A 19,112-nucleotide genomic window follows, 5' to 3' on the forward strand; every position below is an offset into this window, starting at 1 on the left:
GTGTACATGTACCTAGATAAATAGAGTCTGGAATGCAGATATCAAAAGAATTAACCCTTGTTCTGCCAAGAGTTCTGTGACTTTGCAAGATACTTAACTTTTCAGCCTCCCCAGTATTTCCACTGTAAAAGAGAGATTAAAAGTAGTACCTATCTCACTGGGTTATTTTGAAGATTAAATGAAATAATGTGGCTGAATTAGCATGGTGCCTATATTATCGTGTGATAAGATCATAATAAATGGCAGCTTTTTCTTGGTTATGGAGATTGTTATCATAGGTGTAATGTTCATAGGAGGAAGTTTAGGATACGATGTAAAAATATTAACAAGTTGCCTTTGGTTGGTAGGATCACAAGTGATCTATACTCTTTGTGCTTTTCTATGTGTTCTGATCTGGTTTTGCATTGAGCATATATTACTTTCATAATTTTAAAATGTTTTAAACTTTCTATGTGCCTAAGTTATTAACATAAGATACCACTGAAGCAAAAATGACTCATGGTAAGTGGGTGCAGGATTTATGTCTTCTATAGATTGCATAACTCTCTCTAGAACTGCACACCATTTTTGTAGTTACAGAAAGTGTGTAAAATTAAGGCCAATGGAAATATAGTCGTATAATTGAAACATATTCCTGCATGTAGAGTTAAAGTTTTTATCACATTTACCTCTGGAAAGACAACATAGTATACACTGAGTTGTGTTTTAACTTGCATCCTTTGTAATCTGGGCAAAAACAGTGCATTTATTTCTGTTTGGAAATGGTTGTGTTTTTTGATTGCTTATTTCTAGGGTTCAAATTCAGTAGCTCTAATGGTGATGTGGATTGTTGGCAAAGCCATAGACATCTAGTTAGAGTATTGTTTTGGTGGATAGTCTTAAATTTTGTATTTCCAAAATTTTTGCAGCAGTCTTTTATATTTCCCTTTTCTTAGAATCATGTATTTTGAGAGAGGGTGGGTAGTAGGCAGAGAAAGGTGAACAGCAGCTATCAGGAAAAGGCTTCACAAAGGACAGGGTGGTTGAACTGAATCTTGAAGATGAGCGTCTGAGTATTTGCACTTTGGGGTAAAGGCCTTTCTGGCAGCAGAGCAGCTGTGGTGTGAGGTAGCTGGGACGCTGGGCAGCCTACAGGTGGTTTGTGTGGCTTGAAGTAGGACGCAGCCAGAGAGAAAGCTGGAGAATCAGGTCAGGGAGCTTCAGTGTTGATACTTTGAGAAATATTTTTAGGATAACAGAAACTGGTAACAGTACCATTATTTTGTTTGATCAGATCTTTTAAAAAGTGCTCACATTTAGTAGATACCACAGATATCATCAAGGGGTTCTGAACCATGGAAGTTTATGTGAGATTATGGTTTGTCTTTAAAAAAAAAATGATGTGGATCTTAACCATATCACTATATTGACAACTGAAGCTATGTCGGTAGTTCATGATTTAAGGACACCCTTCCTGAAAGCTTTTTCAGCTCCTTCTTTCTTCTATATGCACTTAGTTCTGCCCCCTCTTTACCATCCATCTTTACCAATGTCTGACTCTCACAAGGTCTTGTAGCCTCTGCTATAGAGGCGTCTTTAACGAACTTGTGAGGTGGGTGGTGGATGAGGGTAAAGGGGATCCAATATATAGTGATGGAGAGAGAACTGACTCTGGGTGGTGAACACACAATGTGATTTATAAATGATGTAATACAGAATTATACACCTGAAACCTATGTAACTTTACTAACAATTGTCACTCCAGTAAACTTTAATTAAAAAAGAAAAAAGAACTTGTGAGTTAGAATTAAAGGAAGGAAGGAAACTGGGGAAAAGATACAGTGGTTCAGTAGCTGATTTTGTAACACTTAGAAGGAGGCCATTCTGTTCATGACCCTTATCTATCTTGCTTGATTTGTTTTTCTCCTACTCATTTTTTTTTTTTTTAATTTCAAGTCTTCAACCAATTAGATATTTCTTTGGGCTAAAGTTGGCAAATAATTCTGGAAAGGGTCATATGTGAAGTCTGAGCAGATGTTTACTTTCTCTTCCTTCCCCATGGATTCTTCTCTCTTCATATTTAAAAAATGTTGAAGTCTCTCCTACTGGACAAAGCAAAACAAGATGAAACTACCTCTCTGAGCCCTTAGTGCCTGCCTTTCCCTTCACTGCCAGGTAGCTTCTCCTCTCCATTGACTATCAAGGGCAGCTTAGCTTTTGGTGTAATCTGGCTTTATTTCCACTTTCAGTTTAGTTCAGAAAGTATTTATTGAGTGGGCACTCGTGACTGCCCTTGTTCTGTGAGCAATAAATAGCGACTGAGACAGACGTGATATCTAGCCTCATGGAATTTATAATTTCAGGGGAGAAAACTTCTTTCTAAATAAATCCAATAGACAGTTCTCTCAATACTTGAAATCGTTACCCGTGTTCCCTTCTGAGAGGTGTTTATAACAATATCCTCTCTTGGGAGAAGGAGGCTTCTCCTTCTCTGAGCATATATTCTGAGCCTTTGTGTGATTGCTTTTCTCTTAAATGTCTCTCTTTCAGACCCTTAAATGCTTTTATTTCCCTAAAGAGCTCTCTACTAATTGACCTTCTCATCTTTTCATGAAAAATTGCCCATTTCCTGGGCAATTTCATCGCTGTACTGATGATTTGTCAGTTTTTTGCCTCAACTCGAGTGCTCTCTCCTGAGTTCCAGATCCACATTCCAAGACCACCACTGATATGCCCCATGAACATCTCCAACTCATAATGTCTCATACCAAAATCAGCATTGCTCCCATCTCAAAGTTGTAATGCTTCTTCTTGTCTCTAACTTATACCACTATTTCTGTTCAGTTGCTTGTACCATCCTGGGTCATTGGCCCTTAGCCTATCAGCCTAAATCATGCCGATTCTGACCTGCCCTCTTTTTATCCATCTCCTCTTTTCTGTCCTTACTGTCATTACCCAGGTCAGGTACTATCCTCTCTCTCTGTCTCTCTTTTACATTTATTGGATTCATTGCTTCCAGATTTAGCCTGGGCCTATGGTCCCACACTCCTGGGGCATAGGTAGATTACCTGAATTTATTTAGTCATGGAACCCACACCCTGAACAACTTTTGACTTCTGGGTGATATGAGAACTTGAAAATGTAACTAGGGGGTGGCCGGTTAGCTCAGTTGGTTAGAGCGCGGTACTCTTAACAATAAGGTTTCCGGTTCGATCCCCACGTGGACCACTGTGAGCTGTGCCCTCCACAACTAGATTGAAGCAACTGCTTGACTTGGAGCTGATGGGGCCTGGAAAAACACACTTAAATAAATAAATAAATAAATAAATAAGTAAATAAGTAAATAAATAATAAAATATATACAGTGTTTGAAAAAATATATAACTAAAAGGATTTAGTGACATTGACCATGCCTAAGATGGAATGACCATTCAGTTTACCAAATAGTATACGTATATACCGTATTTCCCCGAAAATAAGACTCAGCTGGACAATCAGCTCTAATGCGTCTTTTGGAGCAAAAATTAATATAAGACCCGGTCTTATATAGTATAATATAATATAATAACGGGTCTTATATTAATTTTTGCTCCAAAAGATGCATTAGAGCTGATTGTCCAGCTAGGTCTTTTTTCTGGGGATACGGTATCTATATGTGAAAACATTAGGATATGTATAAAAAAGGTAAGTAATACAAGAAATCATTTTTTAAAATCCAAATAAGTGATATATATAATTGCCATAGCGATTTGGAAGAATGCGAGCTCGTTAATAGCAAATCCCTTAATGAATGGAAATGAACAAAAGAAGTAAAGAGCAAGCAAAGGATAGTGAAGGATGGAGAGTGGTGGCAAAAAGGAAGAAAAAGATAATACAAGGTGAGTAGTAAAGATACATGAAATTGAAGTTAGTGAAAGTTAAAAAGACAAGCTTTCTGCAGATACTCTGCATAATATACATGGTTTGGTTGCAACGTTGGTGAACAAGGTCTCTTGGTTTCATTCCCCTGTAGTCCTTTAATTTTACTTAATTTAGTGACTGAACTATGTTCTTAATCCTGGCTAGTCATTTTGTAGTTAACCTTGCTGATCAAACAAGGCAGTTGGGGAATAGAATGTGTTTGTAACCAGACCAAAAGCATCCTTTGACAAAAAAACAAAATACATGCCCTCATGATTATCTGTTGTACATGTATTTGAGCTATGTGGTCTTCTGTCGATATTCTGAAATTCTCAGATAGCCTAGTTTTAAAAGAATCTTTTATTTTGGTGATCTCTTTATAGATAAACAATCTTAACTAAACTTCTTTAATTTCAGCCTTGTCAATTCCAGAGACTGTTAATATATGTAACTTACAGTGTGATGCTATTCCAAATATATGTTTGCTTATTAATTTTTTAAAATTCACTTAAGTCTCAGTGTATGTTGTATAGGTATCATCTTTTTTTTTTTTTTAACAGAACTTTTTTGGGGAACAGTGTGTACTTCCAGGACTTTTTCCAAGTCAAGTTGTTGTCCTTTCAATCTTAGTTGTAGAGGACACAGCTCAGCTCCAGGTCCAGTTGCCGTTGCTAGTTGCAGGGGGTGCAACCCACCGTCCCTTGTGGGAGTCAAACTGGCAACGTTGTGGTTGAGAGCCCGCACTCCAACCAACTGAGCCGTCTGTCACTGGCCCATGAGGGAATCGAACCGGCAGCCTTCAGCGTTAGGAGCATGGAGCTCCAACTGCCTAAGCTAATGGGCTGGCCCTAGGTGTCATCTTAATCATCTTTTTAGAGTTTTCTCTCTGAATTCCAGAAATTGTTTTTTCTTCATTACTTTTCAAGTTGATTATATTAAGAATTGACATAAGAAACTTAGTTTAGTATAAAATGATTCTTGGTTTTGAAATGGAAATTGTAAGATCATTAAGATTTTTCCTGAGCATTCTATTCAAAATACTATTAACGTAATATCCTAGAGCAGTGGTTTTTAAACTTTTTTGACTGTGACCTACTCTTGCTCTGGCTCTGTCTCTTCCTCATAACCTTTGATGTACACTGATGTTTTCAAGTATTTTCTAGTCTAATTTGGGTGATGTCACTTGATGGGGGGCGGGGGAGATGCTGGTTGCAACTCACTAAACTGATTTCATAATTCACTAATGGGTTGTAAGATGCAGTTTGAAAAACAATATCTTAGAGTAGATTTTTACAAAAACTAATGTTAAGAAATGCAGAACTGTTTAAGGTAAGAAATCAAAATTACTCATAATTTGTTCCTCTGGGTAACTCCTGTTGATATTTCAGATATATTAAAGAAATATATGCATAAGACTTTTTAAAATATGGAAAGATTTAAAATGAAACATTTGAAATCTCTGTCTTCCTTAACCCGGTCCTTCTGCACAAAAGTAACTTCTATAAATGACTTCTTATGACCTTACCAAATCTTTTATGCACATGCCAGCACATATAGATCTTTTAGAAATACCAAGAGATGCTATGTATCCTGTTCCATCTTTATCCTTATCACTTGATATCATATCTTACTAATCTTTCCATTATTAACAATACAGATCCCCTGAAACTAAGAATAATAATAAAAAAGAAATAACCTAATACAGATCTACCTTATTCTTACAGCATTCTTTTTAATGGCTATATAATATTCTGCTGTGGGAATAGACTTTAATTTATGCAACCAGTTTCCTTTTAATACCATTGAGATACTATTAAGCTTTAAAATTTTTCCCAGTCTGATAGATGAAATATATATACCTCCATTGCTTCAATTTACATTCTTAAATTGAGATAGTATATTTTCATGTAATTTTTGACTTTTAATTTATATTTATTTTTGTGAAATAACTATTTTCTGTCCATTGTCCTGTTGAAGTATTTTTCTTTTTTAAACGATTTTTATAAGCTCTATAAATCAAGTAAATTAGCCTTTTAATTCTTATTGTTTTCTTATTTTCCCAGTTTGTTGTTAGTTTTTTGACTTTGTTTAGGACATATTTTCTGTATAAGATAATTTTGTAGTCAAAGTTATTGACATTATCCTTGTGAATTTCACTTGAAAGGAGCTTTCCCCATAGCAGATGTTTAAGTGTACTGAAGAGTGTGATCAGAACTGATGTTGGAGAATTATATTTCAGAAGAGAGTCTAGTCAGATTTGACATTTTATATGTATTTTTCAAGTTGCCTTGAATAGACATTAAATTTCAAAGCTCCAAACCCATGTAAAGAAAGTTTAAAGTTAATTTTCTTTTTTGCATATGTGCCCTACCAAACACAAAATTATTGAGTTATAGTATTGTGAATTAATTTTCATTATCACAGTGGTTTCTAGTTTTTTCATAATCATTGTTTAACATATTGACATAAAAGCCACATACGGGTATTTAACAAGGAAGCTCTTTCTAAAAATTTAAAGGTAACACTCTTAGTGGAAATATTTAGGATTTATTGATTAAATCTAGTAGATGTTTAATAGAAAAGAAACCTTTTATTTCATTGTGGAAACTCACCCCCTTCTGTGTTTTCTTATAATGCATTTAAGGGTTTCCTAGAGTAGGAAGGAAGTGGGTTTTCTGCTTAATGGAAACAATACAATAGACATTTCCTGGATTGTATTTTGGTCAGATCACTTAGTAGCTTTCCGTGTTACTACTATTAAAACTCCTATGAGGTCTTTTGTTTGAGCATTTATTTGAGCATCTATTTGAAATGTGATGCATTTATTTGAGCCTTGACTTCACTGTGTTTATCTTCTCTAGAAGCATAGTGATGTGAAATACGTTCAATTATTGGTACTGGTAATTTAGCTATTAATAATTAATCAAATCCTTAGTTATAAATTGTAAATGTTAGTATAATTTCTTATAGTTTCAGGATTGGGGTGTCTGACCATTGATAATACCAGTTGTTTTGAAAAGTGGAACATCCAACATGTATTAGACAAGTTCCTTCAGAAAGCAAAAGCCCTCTTCCTTGCAGATCCTCAGCCAGCATGGTCTAAGAGTGTGTGTGTGTGTGTGAATGAGTGTGTGTGCGCGTGCGCATGTGTGTGATGAATTCCAGGGATACTTGGTGGTTGTCCGTTTTTACTAAAGAAAATGTAAACTGTGTCTTTTATAAATGAAAGTCATAAGGTATGTGTTAGGTATAAAACCAGATAATTTGAGAGTGCACTGAGATTAAAAATAAGGTTTATTATGGCCATTTAGAATAAAATTACTATTTTATTTTGCTTAATTAATCAAATACTAACTTCAGGGTATTTTTCAGATTTATTAAATTCCTTAAACATTCTTAATCTTGTTTGAACGTTTTTAGATATAGAAGGTAACGGCAGTTTTGAAAATAAAATTCTTTCAATGTGAAAGAAATGTCATCTAACCAACGTGTTTGAAAACCAATTCATGTGCTATCACTTTCATTTTCTCATTCAACAAAACCTGTTGAATGCCTACTTTGTGCCAGGTTTTATGCTAGGTTGTTTATAAATATTCATCTGGAAAGAAAAGAGATGTGCTCTATTACACAGTGATAGAAGTCTGCCATAGAAAATTTAGAATAAAATAGGGCCTTTATTTGATATTTGCTCCTAAAAGATGAATAGTGAAGGAGTCCTTAGAATCTGTGTATTCATGACATGATGGGAATACCTGCTAGTACACGTTCTTACTGGTTGAGGCTCTGTAATTAATTCTCAGTTCCCTCTTTCTTCATTAGGATCACCTTCTCTGACTTTCCAGACTAGGCTGGGTATGCTGTATTGCATATTCTGTATTTTTCTTAATAGCGTCGTCCTAATTATAATTTAAAAATTATTTGTTTAATCTGTCTCCTTGGTTTCTATTGTATCATAAACTCCTTGAGGCTCCCTGAGCCTGGAACATGCTGGGCATTCCAATGTTTGTTGAATTTTGACCTTTTAAAAAATCATTGTTACCTGCTTGGTATTTTCTATCATGCTTCTGCCTCATCCCTGTGTCCTAGGGCAAGGCCTTGGGAGATAATGGGAAATGGGTGGAATCCTGTGCAGTAGAGACCTTGGGAGCCTATTCACGAGGATTGCGTAGGGAGTATCCTTACGCTGAAGTTCACAACATGTGCCACTGTGATACTCCCTTTATCAGGGCAGAGCTCACTGGTCCTTAACTTGGATCTTATCCTCTTATCCACTTGTCTCATTTGTGGTGAAAATCTTTGCTATGAGTTTTATCTTGAGTCTCAGTCCCCCCTCTCCCCACAAAAAGAAATTATTTATAGGAAAAATGAATTTAGTCTTTGAGGTAGAAAGTTTTGAATGTTCGTAAACTTTGAAGTCATTTACGATTTTGGAATGGGAGAGCTAACATTATCAGACTTTTTACTTTAGGAAGGCTATTCTGCTACCAATATAGGATGTATTAGAAGAGAGAGGAGATAGATCATCACTCGTGAATTCAGCCAGCGTTTGCTGGACACCTACCATGTGTCTGGCTTGTACAACAGTGGAAATGTGGAGATGGAAGACATTGTCCTTGCCCCCTAGGACCTTAGTCTATTAGGGAAGATAGATAATTAAACTATGTCATAATTTATTTAATTAGTGGGATGTTAAGGGAAATAGTATGGATGGAAACACAGAAGAGATACTTTTGACTAGGAGTTTCAGGGAAGGTTTCTTAGAAGCAGTGATCAATTAGTCCTTTCTAAAAAGCAAGTAAGTATTAATCAGGCAAAGAGGATAGGGCAGATCTATCCAGGCGAAGAGAAGAGCGTATCTGCAAATACCAGTTAATACCAGTTAGGGGTTTATTTTAATAGGTGAGAATTCATGAGTGATATTTTAAAAGGCAGAGTATGTAGCACTTGTTCAGTGACTGAGCACTGTCTGATCATAAGGTTTTGAGCCTGCCTTCGTGATTGGAAATCCTGCTGTCATTGCAGGAATAGTGGACACACTAAGACGCAGAGGTGGGCAAGTGATTTCTGGTTTTGGATCTGTGGGCTTTGCGTACTGTGGATGTTTACATGCATAGCTGGGAATAGATGCCAGTGTAGGAGCGAGATTAGGATTAGAGACTGAGATTTGGGATTCTCCACAGAAGTAGCTAAACCTCGGGCACATGGGTGAGATGGCAAGAGAGACTGTAGGACAGAGAAGGAAAAAGAGCACTAGAGGCAGAATTCTGGAGGAGAAGATAATACTTTTTTTTCTTTTTAAGCCAAGATCTAAATATGGAGTCTTACATTAGTTTTGTTTTTCCCCTTTTCATTTTACTTCAAGGAGAAAAAAATACAAATGAGAAGGAAATAAACATTTGTTAGGAGTTTATTTATTGAATCTCCAAGGCACTAAAAAAATTCCCAGAGTCAAAGATAAATTTTAGTTTCAATAATTGTGCAAGTAGGGAAGGTTTTCAGTGAGAAGCATTGAAACAAGAAAAGGTTTTCTGATTACCCCTCAGTGAATCAGAATGCCCCTGAGAATTCCAGGTAATTTACATTTAACTTTGTAAGCTCTTTATTTTGATTTGCGTCTGTTTCATTTTTCATATTTAAACTTTGTATATTCAGAGTCCCATTGATTTATAAGAAATACATGCAGTTTCTTATAAGAATATGTTACATAAAAGATTAAACACTCGTGTTTTAAAAAGAACATATATGCTATCATAGTTGAGGCAACATAAACCTGCTTATTACAGACATCACTTAGTTTCAAATCTCTCAGATGAAGTTCATATAGTACTTGAAGTCAGAAAAGGAAAGCAGAGTGTTGCAAAACGGAAAGAGGAGTAACTTTCATATCGCTATAGTATTACTACAGAATGTACTGAAGGAGTGTTTCAGGCACTCTGGTGAGTAAATGCTATGGCCTTCCGCATCACAGCATGTTTCTCTGTAACAAGTATCCTGACTGTCTAGAGTGGTTAGCCTTTTCCATCTACATCCAACAACAAAAACAGCTGTTGTTTATCAAGAACTTACAGTATGCCAGGCATTCTACATATACTATGTCATTTAGTCCTCACAACATTCTTGCACATAATGGTAGTTATAGTAAGAGTAATTACTATAATTTGTTAAGTACTTAATACGTTCTAAGCATTGTTATATTGTTATGTACTTAATGTACTTACATTCATTTAATCCTTACAGAAACTGTGTATGTTTGGCAGTAGATATTTTTATTCTGTGAGGCGCAGAGGGGTTAAGCAACTTGCTTATGTCATATGGCTATTAAGTCGGGACTCAAACTCAGGTCTCTGAATTCTAAAACCTCCCGTGTGGCAATGGGCAGCATAGACTTGCCTGAAACTGATGATTGGTACCAAGCAGTGTCACTAAAGCAAAATAGAGCAAACAAATGAAGGCTACCTTGAACCAGGGCTGGGGTATTGTTTTATAGACCCCTTTTCAGGGTGTGAGTGCCACCTGCTGGAAGGTTGTAATGTATCTGTGTGCTTCTAAGGACCCACTTCCAAAAGGCCTGTCACAGGTGTGAAAGTGTCAAGTTTCAAAATGTTAACTCTTAAATTTCACTTTTGGAATACTGGCGCATTTTGGGGTTGGGTGGATCTTCTGTTTGCCATAAAATACACTGCTTCATTTATCTTCATTTTGAGGGGGTGAGAGAGAGGGTCATACATTTTAAAAAATGATACGCTCAGTACTTTCTCAAATAAAGCCATTCTCTCCAAGGGGAAAGATCAATGGTCACATGGATCACACTGTTGCTTATAACAGATCAAATAAAAATAGAAAATTGGATTTACTTTGAGTTACTAAAGTATGAGAGGACCCTTTCCATTCAGATACCCTGAAAAAGGAATCTGGAATCCACGGGGGCATCAGAGATTTGGAGAACAGGAAGTGGGAATAAAAGGGGAAGAAAGATGTGTGGATAAAAAATACAAATCTAGCACAAGCCTCCCCAAATTGAGTCAGGATCCTAAATAGTGTTTTAGAGAAAAAAGTTTAGGATTGTAACTTTAGATTGCAAGTTTGGGACAGTGAAAAGTGGACATGTTTTATAGTCACTTACATGCCCTTGAAGGGGGATCGGATAAAATCTTGGCATGTCCATTGCACATTCTTCCTCAGGCTCCTTTGAAGTCACGTTAGTACTCTGAGTAATGTGGTACAGGAAATGTTATCATCTAGTGTAGGATTTTTCCCAAGGAAAATTATGCTATACTTGACTTCTGTATAGGAGTGATTAGAACATACTTGTAGTTGTATGACGTTGAATAAATATTTGTGTGACAAGAGCATAAAGTCCATTGGTAAAATCAAGAATTAAGGAAAGTACCCGCTCGACCATCTTCTTTTGTTGTGTTCCTTTTCAGGTCAACCACCTAGGAACTGTGATGGTGCGATAGTATCTTATTTCAAAGGTGGATTTCTGAAGGGAAAGGACTCTTTTGGGGGGAGGGGTGTGTGGGTGTGTGTGTATGTGTGTGTAATTTATAAGAGTAATGCTAATTGTAGAAAACTTGTAAAATAGAAAAGGAAGGAAGGAAGAAAGGAAAGAAGGGGATGTAAGGAGGGGTGAAGATCACACATAATCCTACCACCCAGAAATAACGGTGTTAATGTTTTGGTAGCTTTCCTGTTTTATAAACATTTTATATTTTGTAGCCTTTTTATATTACATCACAATATTACAGCCTAAGTCTTTTTTCATGTATCTAAAAACTCTTGGCATGTATATTTGAGGCTACAATATGTAGACATACCATAGTTTTCTTATTATTGGACTTTTATATTATTTACTGTTTTTGTTTGTGACTTCACTAAATAGTGGTAAAGAAATTTACTTTTTTATTTGTTTTAGTAAATAAGGGTAAAGAATATACTTTTGTGTGGTGTTTGTTTAGGGCCTAGCATTTTTTTAGTATACCTTGAAAGTAACCAGTGATTGGATTAATCTCTGATTTAGTTCCTCAAATATGTCCCTCTTTGTCCCCTTTTCCTATGTATCATTTTCTTTAGGATTTTGTAGCATTTATTAGATCAAAGACCTTTCAGGAAACACCCTCTAGTACCCCTTTGCTTTCTGGATTCTACACCAGGTTAAATATCTTATCTGAGCTATTAAGAGGTATGTTTGTGATCTTTACATCAAGCCAGCAATCTTATACTTCTAGCAGAGTGGGTGTCCGTTGAGAGAACTATTCTATTTTAAACCTAAAATAAACATAGCCTGTGGAAGGTTAGTGTCCTTAGAATAACTGTTTTAGACGTAGTCTATTCAGTTTATTAAAAACAAAATCATTGAATAGTTTTTGAAAGGATAGCAAAATTTTATAATATTTTTACTGTTTACTGGTTTATTTTGTAAGAATCAGGTATGTTTAGTAGAGTTAATCTTTTAACCAGTATTTATTGAGTACTTAACTATGTGCTAAATACCATTTTAAAACTTTGCCTTCATCAAACTTATATGCTAATAGAGAGAGAGCGAGAGAAAATAAACAAAACAAAAAATACCTAGGTCCACAATTCTTTAAACGAAGTCTTGGGAACTGATGTGTTTTGGATTCAACTTTTTTTTAACATAGATTTCAGGTGTACAATTCTGTATTACATCATCTATAAATCCCATTGTGTGTTCACCACCCAGAGTCAGTTCTCCTTCCATCACCATATATTTGATCCCCCTTTACCTTCATCTCCCACCTCCCACCCCCTTTACCTTCTGGTAACCACTAAACTATTGTCTGTGTCTATGAGATTTTGTTTCTCATTTTTTTGTCTTGTTCTTTTGTTGTTTTTGGTTTATATACCACCTATCAGTGAAATCATAGGGTTCTCTGCTTTTTCTGTCTGACTTATTTCACTTAGCATTATACTCTCAAGATCCATCCATGTTGTCACAAATGTTCCTATATCGTCTTTTCTTACTGCCGAATAGTATTCCATTGTGTATGTATACCACAACTTCTTTATCCATTCATCTATCGAAGGATATTTTGGTTGTTTCCATGTCTTGGCCACTGTAAACAAAGCTGCAATGAACATTGGAACATTGTCTTTATGTATAAACTTTTTCAGATTTTTTGGGTAGATACCCAGGAGAGGGACTGCTGGGTCATATGGTAATTCTATTCGTAATTTTTTGAGGAACCTCCACACTGCCTTCTATAGCAGCTGCACCAATCTGCATTCCCACCAACAGTGTATGAGGGTTCCTTTTTCTCCACAGCCTCTCCAACATTTGTTTCTTGTCTTGTTGATGATAGTCATTCTGACTGGTGTGAGGTGATATCTCATTGTGGTTTTTATTTGCATTTCTCTGATGATTAGTGATGTTGAGCAGTTTTTCATATGTCTATTTACCATGTGTATGTCCTCTTTGGAGAAATGTCTCTTCAGGTCCTCTGCCCATTTTTCAATTGAGTTGTTTGTTTTTTTGTTGTTGAGTTGCAGGAGTTCCTTGTATATTTTGGATATTAGCCCCTTATCGGAGGCACTGTTTGCAAAAATCTTCTCCCGTTCAGTTGGTTGCCTCTTTATTTTGTCTATGGTTTCTTTTGCTGTGCAGAAGCTTTTAAGTTTGATATAGTCCCATTCGTTTATTTTAGCTTTTACTCCATTGCCTTTGGAGTCAAATTCATAAAATGCTCTTTGAACCCAAGGTCCATAAGTTTAGTACCTATGTTTTCTTCTATGCAGTTTATTGTGTCAGGTCTTATGCTTAAGTCTTTGATCCATTTTGAATTAATTTTGGTACATGGTGACAGACAGCAGTCCAGTTTCATTCTTTTGCACATGGCTATCCAATTCTCCCAGCACCATTTATTGAAGAGGCTGTCTTTTCTCCATTGTATGTCTTTTGCTTCTTTGTCAAAAATTATCTGTCCATATTTATGTGGTTTTATTTCTGGGTTCTCAATTCTATTCCATTGGTCTATGTGTCTGTTTTTCTGCCAATACCATGCTGTTTTGATTATTGTTGTCCTGTAATACAAGCTAAAGTCAGGGAGTGCGATACCTCCAGTATTGTTCTTTTTTCTTAAGATTGCTTTGGCTATTTGGGGTCTTTTGTGGTTGCAAACAAATCTGATGATTTTTGTTCTATTTTTTTAAAAAATGCCATTGGGATTTTGATGGGGATTTCATTAAATCTGTATATTGCTTTGGGTAATATGGCCATTTTAACTATGTTGATTCTTCCAATCCATGAGCATGGAATGTGTTTCCATTTCTTTGTTCTTCAGTTTCTTTTAAAAATGTCTTATAGTTGTCAGCATATAGGTCCTTCACATCCTTGGTTAAGTTTATTCCTAGGTATTTTATTCTTTTTGCTGCAATTGCAAAAGGATTGTTTTTTGTATTTCTTTTTCTGAGATTTCATTGTTAGTATATAGGAATGCAATGGACTTTCGTATGTTGATTTTGTAGCCAGCAACTTTACTATATTCGTTGATTGTTTCTAATAGCTTTTTGGTGGAGTCTTTAGGGTTTTCTATATATAGCATCATGTCATCTGCAAAGAGTGACAATTTAACTTCTTCATTCCCAATTTGGATGCCTTTATTTCTTTCTCTTGCCTGATTGCTCTGACAAGGACTTTCACCACTATGTTGAAAAGCAACATTTTTTTTTATTTTAAAAAGATAATATGGCGTATATATTATATATTACCAAACACCCAGAGGGGTTCTGAAGCAATAATCAAGCCTATTAATATGTCTTTAGTATAAAAATATGAACATTAACAGCTTCATGTCAATGCAAAGTGAGATATTTCTGCAAAATGATTATTAAAGGATAATTTTCAAAACAGGTAAAATTATGACTGTGATACAGGTGTAAAATGAACACATTTTAAAGATTTTATTTAAGTTACTAAATGAAGAAACCAAGTAAATGTCATAACCCATTCAAAGAAGAATTGTTAGAACAGGCACATTATAAATCAGAGATATTAAAATAATGTGCAAATCGAGGCAAAACTAGCTTCTTCCATAATGGGATTGAGAAGTCAATGAACCACTACCAGATGGGACAAAATTTGCATGTGTGCAGAAAAGAGTTGTTCTGCATTATTATCAGTTATCTATAAACAGAGTTGTAAAATAGCTTTCGTGGAATCAGAATCAGATAACCTGAAAGGATGTGTCCTTGACAATGCAGTTTTTTTCTATTGAGGTGTACATTTTTTTTTCTGCATGAGTTAACTAGAAAGCTTTTAGTTTTCAGGGCTCTTAGAATTATAGATAAGGGATACAGAATGGGTTACCGTTGAGAGAACTATTCCTTTTTATAGGAATTTTGATTTGATGTTTGATAGTGATACTGAGATTTTAAAAGAAAAAAGGTAAAGTGCTATCTTTTGTGTAAATAAGGACAGATAAAAATACATATTCATATTTGCTCTTAATTGAAAGAAACACGGGAAGATTAACAAGCAACTAATAAAAGTGGTTATGTCTAGGAGGCAAGAGGGCTTGGGGTTCCTGGGGCAGGAGTGGTAATAAGACGTCTCAATCTAGATCCTTTTATGTACTTTTGGGTTTTGAACCATGTAAATCAGGGGTGTCCAAACTTTTTTCAATGTTTTTCACCAAGGGCCATATGCAGTAAAATACACAAACAGCCAGGCCACTTACTCGAGGTGAAGTACGTATTGCCTCACCTGGTTTATTTAAGTAAACTAAATGTATTTTTGGAATTTGCTGTGGGCCAATAAAAAATGGATTGCAGGCCACAGTTGGACTGCGGGTCGCAGTTTGTACACCCCTAATGTAAATGTATTACCTATTCAAAATGATGTTTAAACATGGGACTTAAAGTAGATTCATTGTGGAGGGATCAACAATTTGTAGTCATAGAAAGCACAGTTTTTGGAGGTATTGATTACATATTTGCTACATGTGACATCCCTTCTAGACAGATGGGGTTCAGGTGTTAGGGGTCTGTGCTAATGTCTGGTGTTTCAGTAGCGTGGTTTAGATGCAAAAGTGCGTTTCACTTTCCCTTCTCATTGCAGGCAGCAGAGAGAACGTATTTTGGGTAGAGACTTAATAAAAGACAAGTTCATCAATACCAAGAAGTCAGAAAGAGGGAGACAAGCCACTGTGCCTGGACCGAGGCCCCTTAACAGGGCCCAAGCACCCTGGATTGTGTCAAGTGGGGTCACTAAACACAGTTCTCTGCCAAGTCTGGGTCCTAAACCATTCAAAAGCAGGAAACTGTCTGGATATAGCTCTGCATCCTTCCAAAATACCACTTTTTCTGATTCCGTCATTCATTTGCATATTATGTCTAATATTTGCATCTGAAGCAAGAAGTAGGGTTGCTTACACTTCTTAGGCAGTGGGATCAGAGACAGCAGCTGATCGCTGTGCACCCACATAATCACCCCTGTCTCTCCTTCTCCACTAAGGGAGCAGGATGAATGTGTCTTCCCTGGTCATTTCCATTCCAGTTCCTTCTTTCCCATCTAGATCCACAGGAAATACAGAGAGAATATGGAGGCTGGCTAGGGGCAGCCCACCCATCTTTACTTCTTTGGCGTGTTCCAGGGCCTGTGGGTTGGAGGGAAAACCCAGGGATCCTGTTCAGGAATCATGCCCAGATCATAGCTGGTAGAGCATTTTCCAGCAAAGTTGTCAAGGTGTGGATGAGAAGAAAGGGCTGAGGTACAGAGCCAAAATGAAAGAATTGAGGAACTAGGAAATCTATTCTTGAAAGTTATAAAGAATTAGGCAAACTGAAAAATAGTCTATAAAAGTTCCCTGAGCTGGAGCTGATAAGATTTTTTTTACATGATTGCAGCACGCACTCACTGCTTTACTCATTTAAAGTTGCTAGATTGGGTGAGCAATTTATTTTTCTCCACCTCATCGATCTAATTGTGTCTTCTTCACTATGCTGTAGGAATTGAAGACAAAGATTTCAGCCAAAGAGGAGAGAGCGTGGACTTTGGAATTAGGCATAGCTGTTTAAATCCAAACCTCTTTTCTTTCTAGGGTTTGATTTTGGTCCACTTATTTTTGTTAGACTCTTTGTGCATCAAAGTGTTGTTATAAGGATTAAATGAGAGAAAAACATATATAATCATCTTACAGATGGAAAGTATTCAATAGTTTTGTTCCCTCTTCTTTTCTGTATCTTCCACAGAGCTTTACAGTTAAAAGGCATTCAATATATTTATCAAATTGAAAATGTTTCTCGCTACCTATTAGAGCTGAACCCTGGTTAAAAGCCTGAGGCAGGCATATTTATCAGGCTTTCACCTCGAGCAGCTAATATTATTGTTGCTAAATGTTTTAGCAAGTAACTGCCTGTTATGTGCCAGTGCTGTTTTCACTTGCTCATTTGTTCTGTTTTTCCTTCTTATTATCAGAGTCCAGCTTGAAGCTTCTACTTTGCTTAGGTCTATTCCTTTCTCTATTTTCAGGACCTCTTATCCACACCAATTTTAATCATTGAGTATACAGTAATTCCCTTATACTCGCTCTTCTAAAAAACCTTAACCACACTCTCTAGGCATGGATAAGTGTAAGGATTGTTAAACATCTTTCCTTCTTTTGTCAAATATTTATTGAGTGTAACCCGTGCTAGGGTGCATATAAACAATGTTAATATTAATACATGATTCCTGCCTGTCAAAAAGCTTTTCCTCTAGTAAAAAAACATACACACATACCAAACTGTATTATTTAATGATATATTACTTTTGTTTACCATTTTATATTTTACCATTTAAAATGATCTCATTTTAAGAACACACACATAACAAACACACAGAAAAAGGATTGGAACGATCCTCACCAAGAAGTTGACAGCTTATGTGTGTGATGGTATTTTGGATAGTATTTTTTTCCTTTCATTTTGCTTCTCTGCATTGTCTAAAGGTACAGGAATTACAGGAAATGTGCTCGTTCTCCGCTCCGTTAGCAGAATAGTGACCCCTCTCCCTTTCTCCACCAGCTTTTGCGGGAGCTGAAGCACCCTAATGTGATCGCCTTGCAGAAGGTGTTCCTTTCGCACAGTGACAGGAAGGTGTGGCTGCTGTTTGACTATGCAGAACACGACTTGTGGGTAAGTCTAAACGCACGGTGTTTTCAGAACCATTTTCTAGAGGAACGGAGAAATCGGTGTGTGCACTGCATGGCGCGGATTCACATAAAGGAAAACTTGCTCTGTTGACCTTAGTTCAAAACAAATATAATACATGTAAATAGAGATTTAAAAGAATTTGAGCAATAAACATCATCATCTGCTTTTACTGAGAAGATAGTTATTTGTAATAATCAGAAATTTCACTTTGTAAAATGTGAATGAGTGGGAGCTTATAATTTTATGCACGTAATTATGGCAGTTTCCTGCTATGTGTAGTGGACGTTACTTGCTTTTGTGGTACACACAGTGTTTCAAATTTAACCAGTTACATACTTGTGAATAGTTGCCTTTTCTAAGTTAACATCAATCTCTTGCAGCATTTTCCATTTTAAAACCCACTCCTCCAAATAGAAGTATATGTATGGTTTTATAAATATTAGGGATGTTTTATCAATTAGAAGTCAAAAATTCTAATTCCAAATTTTAAAGTTAGGAATCAGGGCGTTTACACATTTGTTCTGAATTGTTGCTAAAAGTAAAAAAATTCAAACTTGGTGATAATTTAAATTTTCATTTAATGTCGTATGGTTTGTAATCTTTATAAATTATAAATCTATTTAGGAATAACTTTAACAGACTTACAGGTCTTGAAGGAACTTTCCGAGTTAGTGCTATTACAGCAGATACTGACAAGAACCTCCAGTGTGTTTTTCTCTATTCTTTTCATGAATATTCAGTGTCCATTTTGGCATGTTTTGGACAAGGGTGGGGTGAAGATGGAAGTAGAGATGGGAGTGTAGAATGTCTTCCCTTTCATTACAATAGTTTTATAACCCACATGTGACATGTGAACATGAAAATTTGGTGATCCAGTTGTATTTATTTCAGTGGTATTGAATCCCCCAATTTTCTTTCCCTCCTCCTTTCTAGCAATTTCCTATTTAATAATAATGATTAAGAATATATCCTGATTTCATTCTGTGCCAAAAGAAGGTGGAACTTTCTAATAATTCAAGTATACACATAGTGATGTTACTTAAATGCATTAAATACTTTTTATAGAATAGTAAGGATTTATA

The 19,112-nt window shown here is 35.9% G+C and overlaps 1 protein-coding gene across 6 annotated transcripts in view; it reads left to right on the forward strand.

Moving 5' to 3' along the window:
* The window catches only part of CDK19 (cyclin dependent kinase 19), a 129,028-nt gene that overhangs the window by 66,634 nt on the left and 43,282 nt on the right, over nucleotides 1-19,112 (forward strand). For all 6 annotated transcript variants that reach the window (XM_081033194.1, XM_081033190.1, XM_081033192.1 and 3 more), the window contains one exon: nucleotides 17,902-18,012. In XM_081033194.1, the coding sequence (XP_080889320.1) occupies nucleotides 17,902-18,012 (111 nt within the window). The remainder of the gene's footprint in view (nucleotides 1-17,901; nucleotides 18,013-19,112) is intronic.

Source organism: Rhinolophus hipposideros (genome assembly GCF_964194185.1).
Source record: "Rhinolophus hipposideros genome assembly, chromosome: 3".
Classification (NCBI taxonomy): Eukaryota; Metazoa; Chordata; class Mammalia; order Chiroptera; family Rhinolophidae; genus Rhinolophus; species Rhinolophus hipposideros.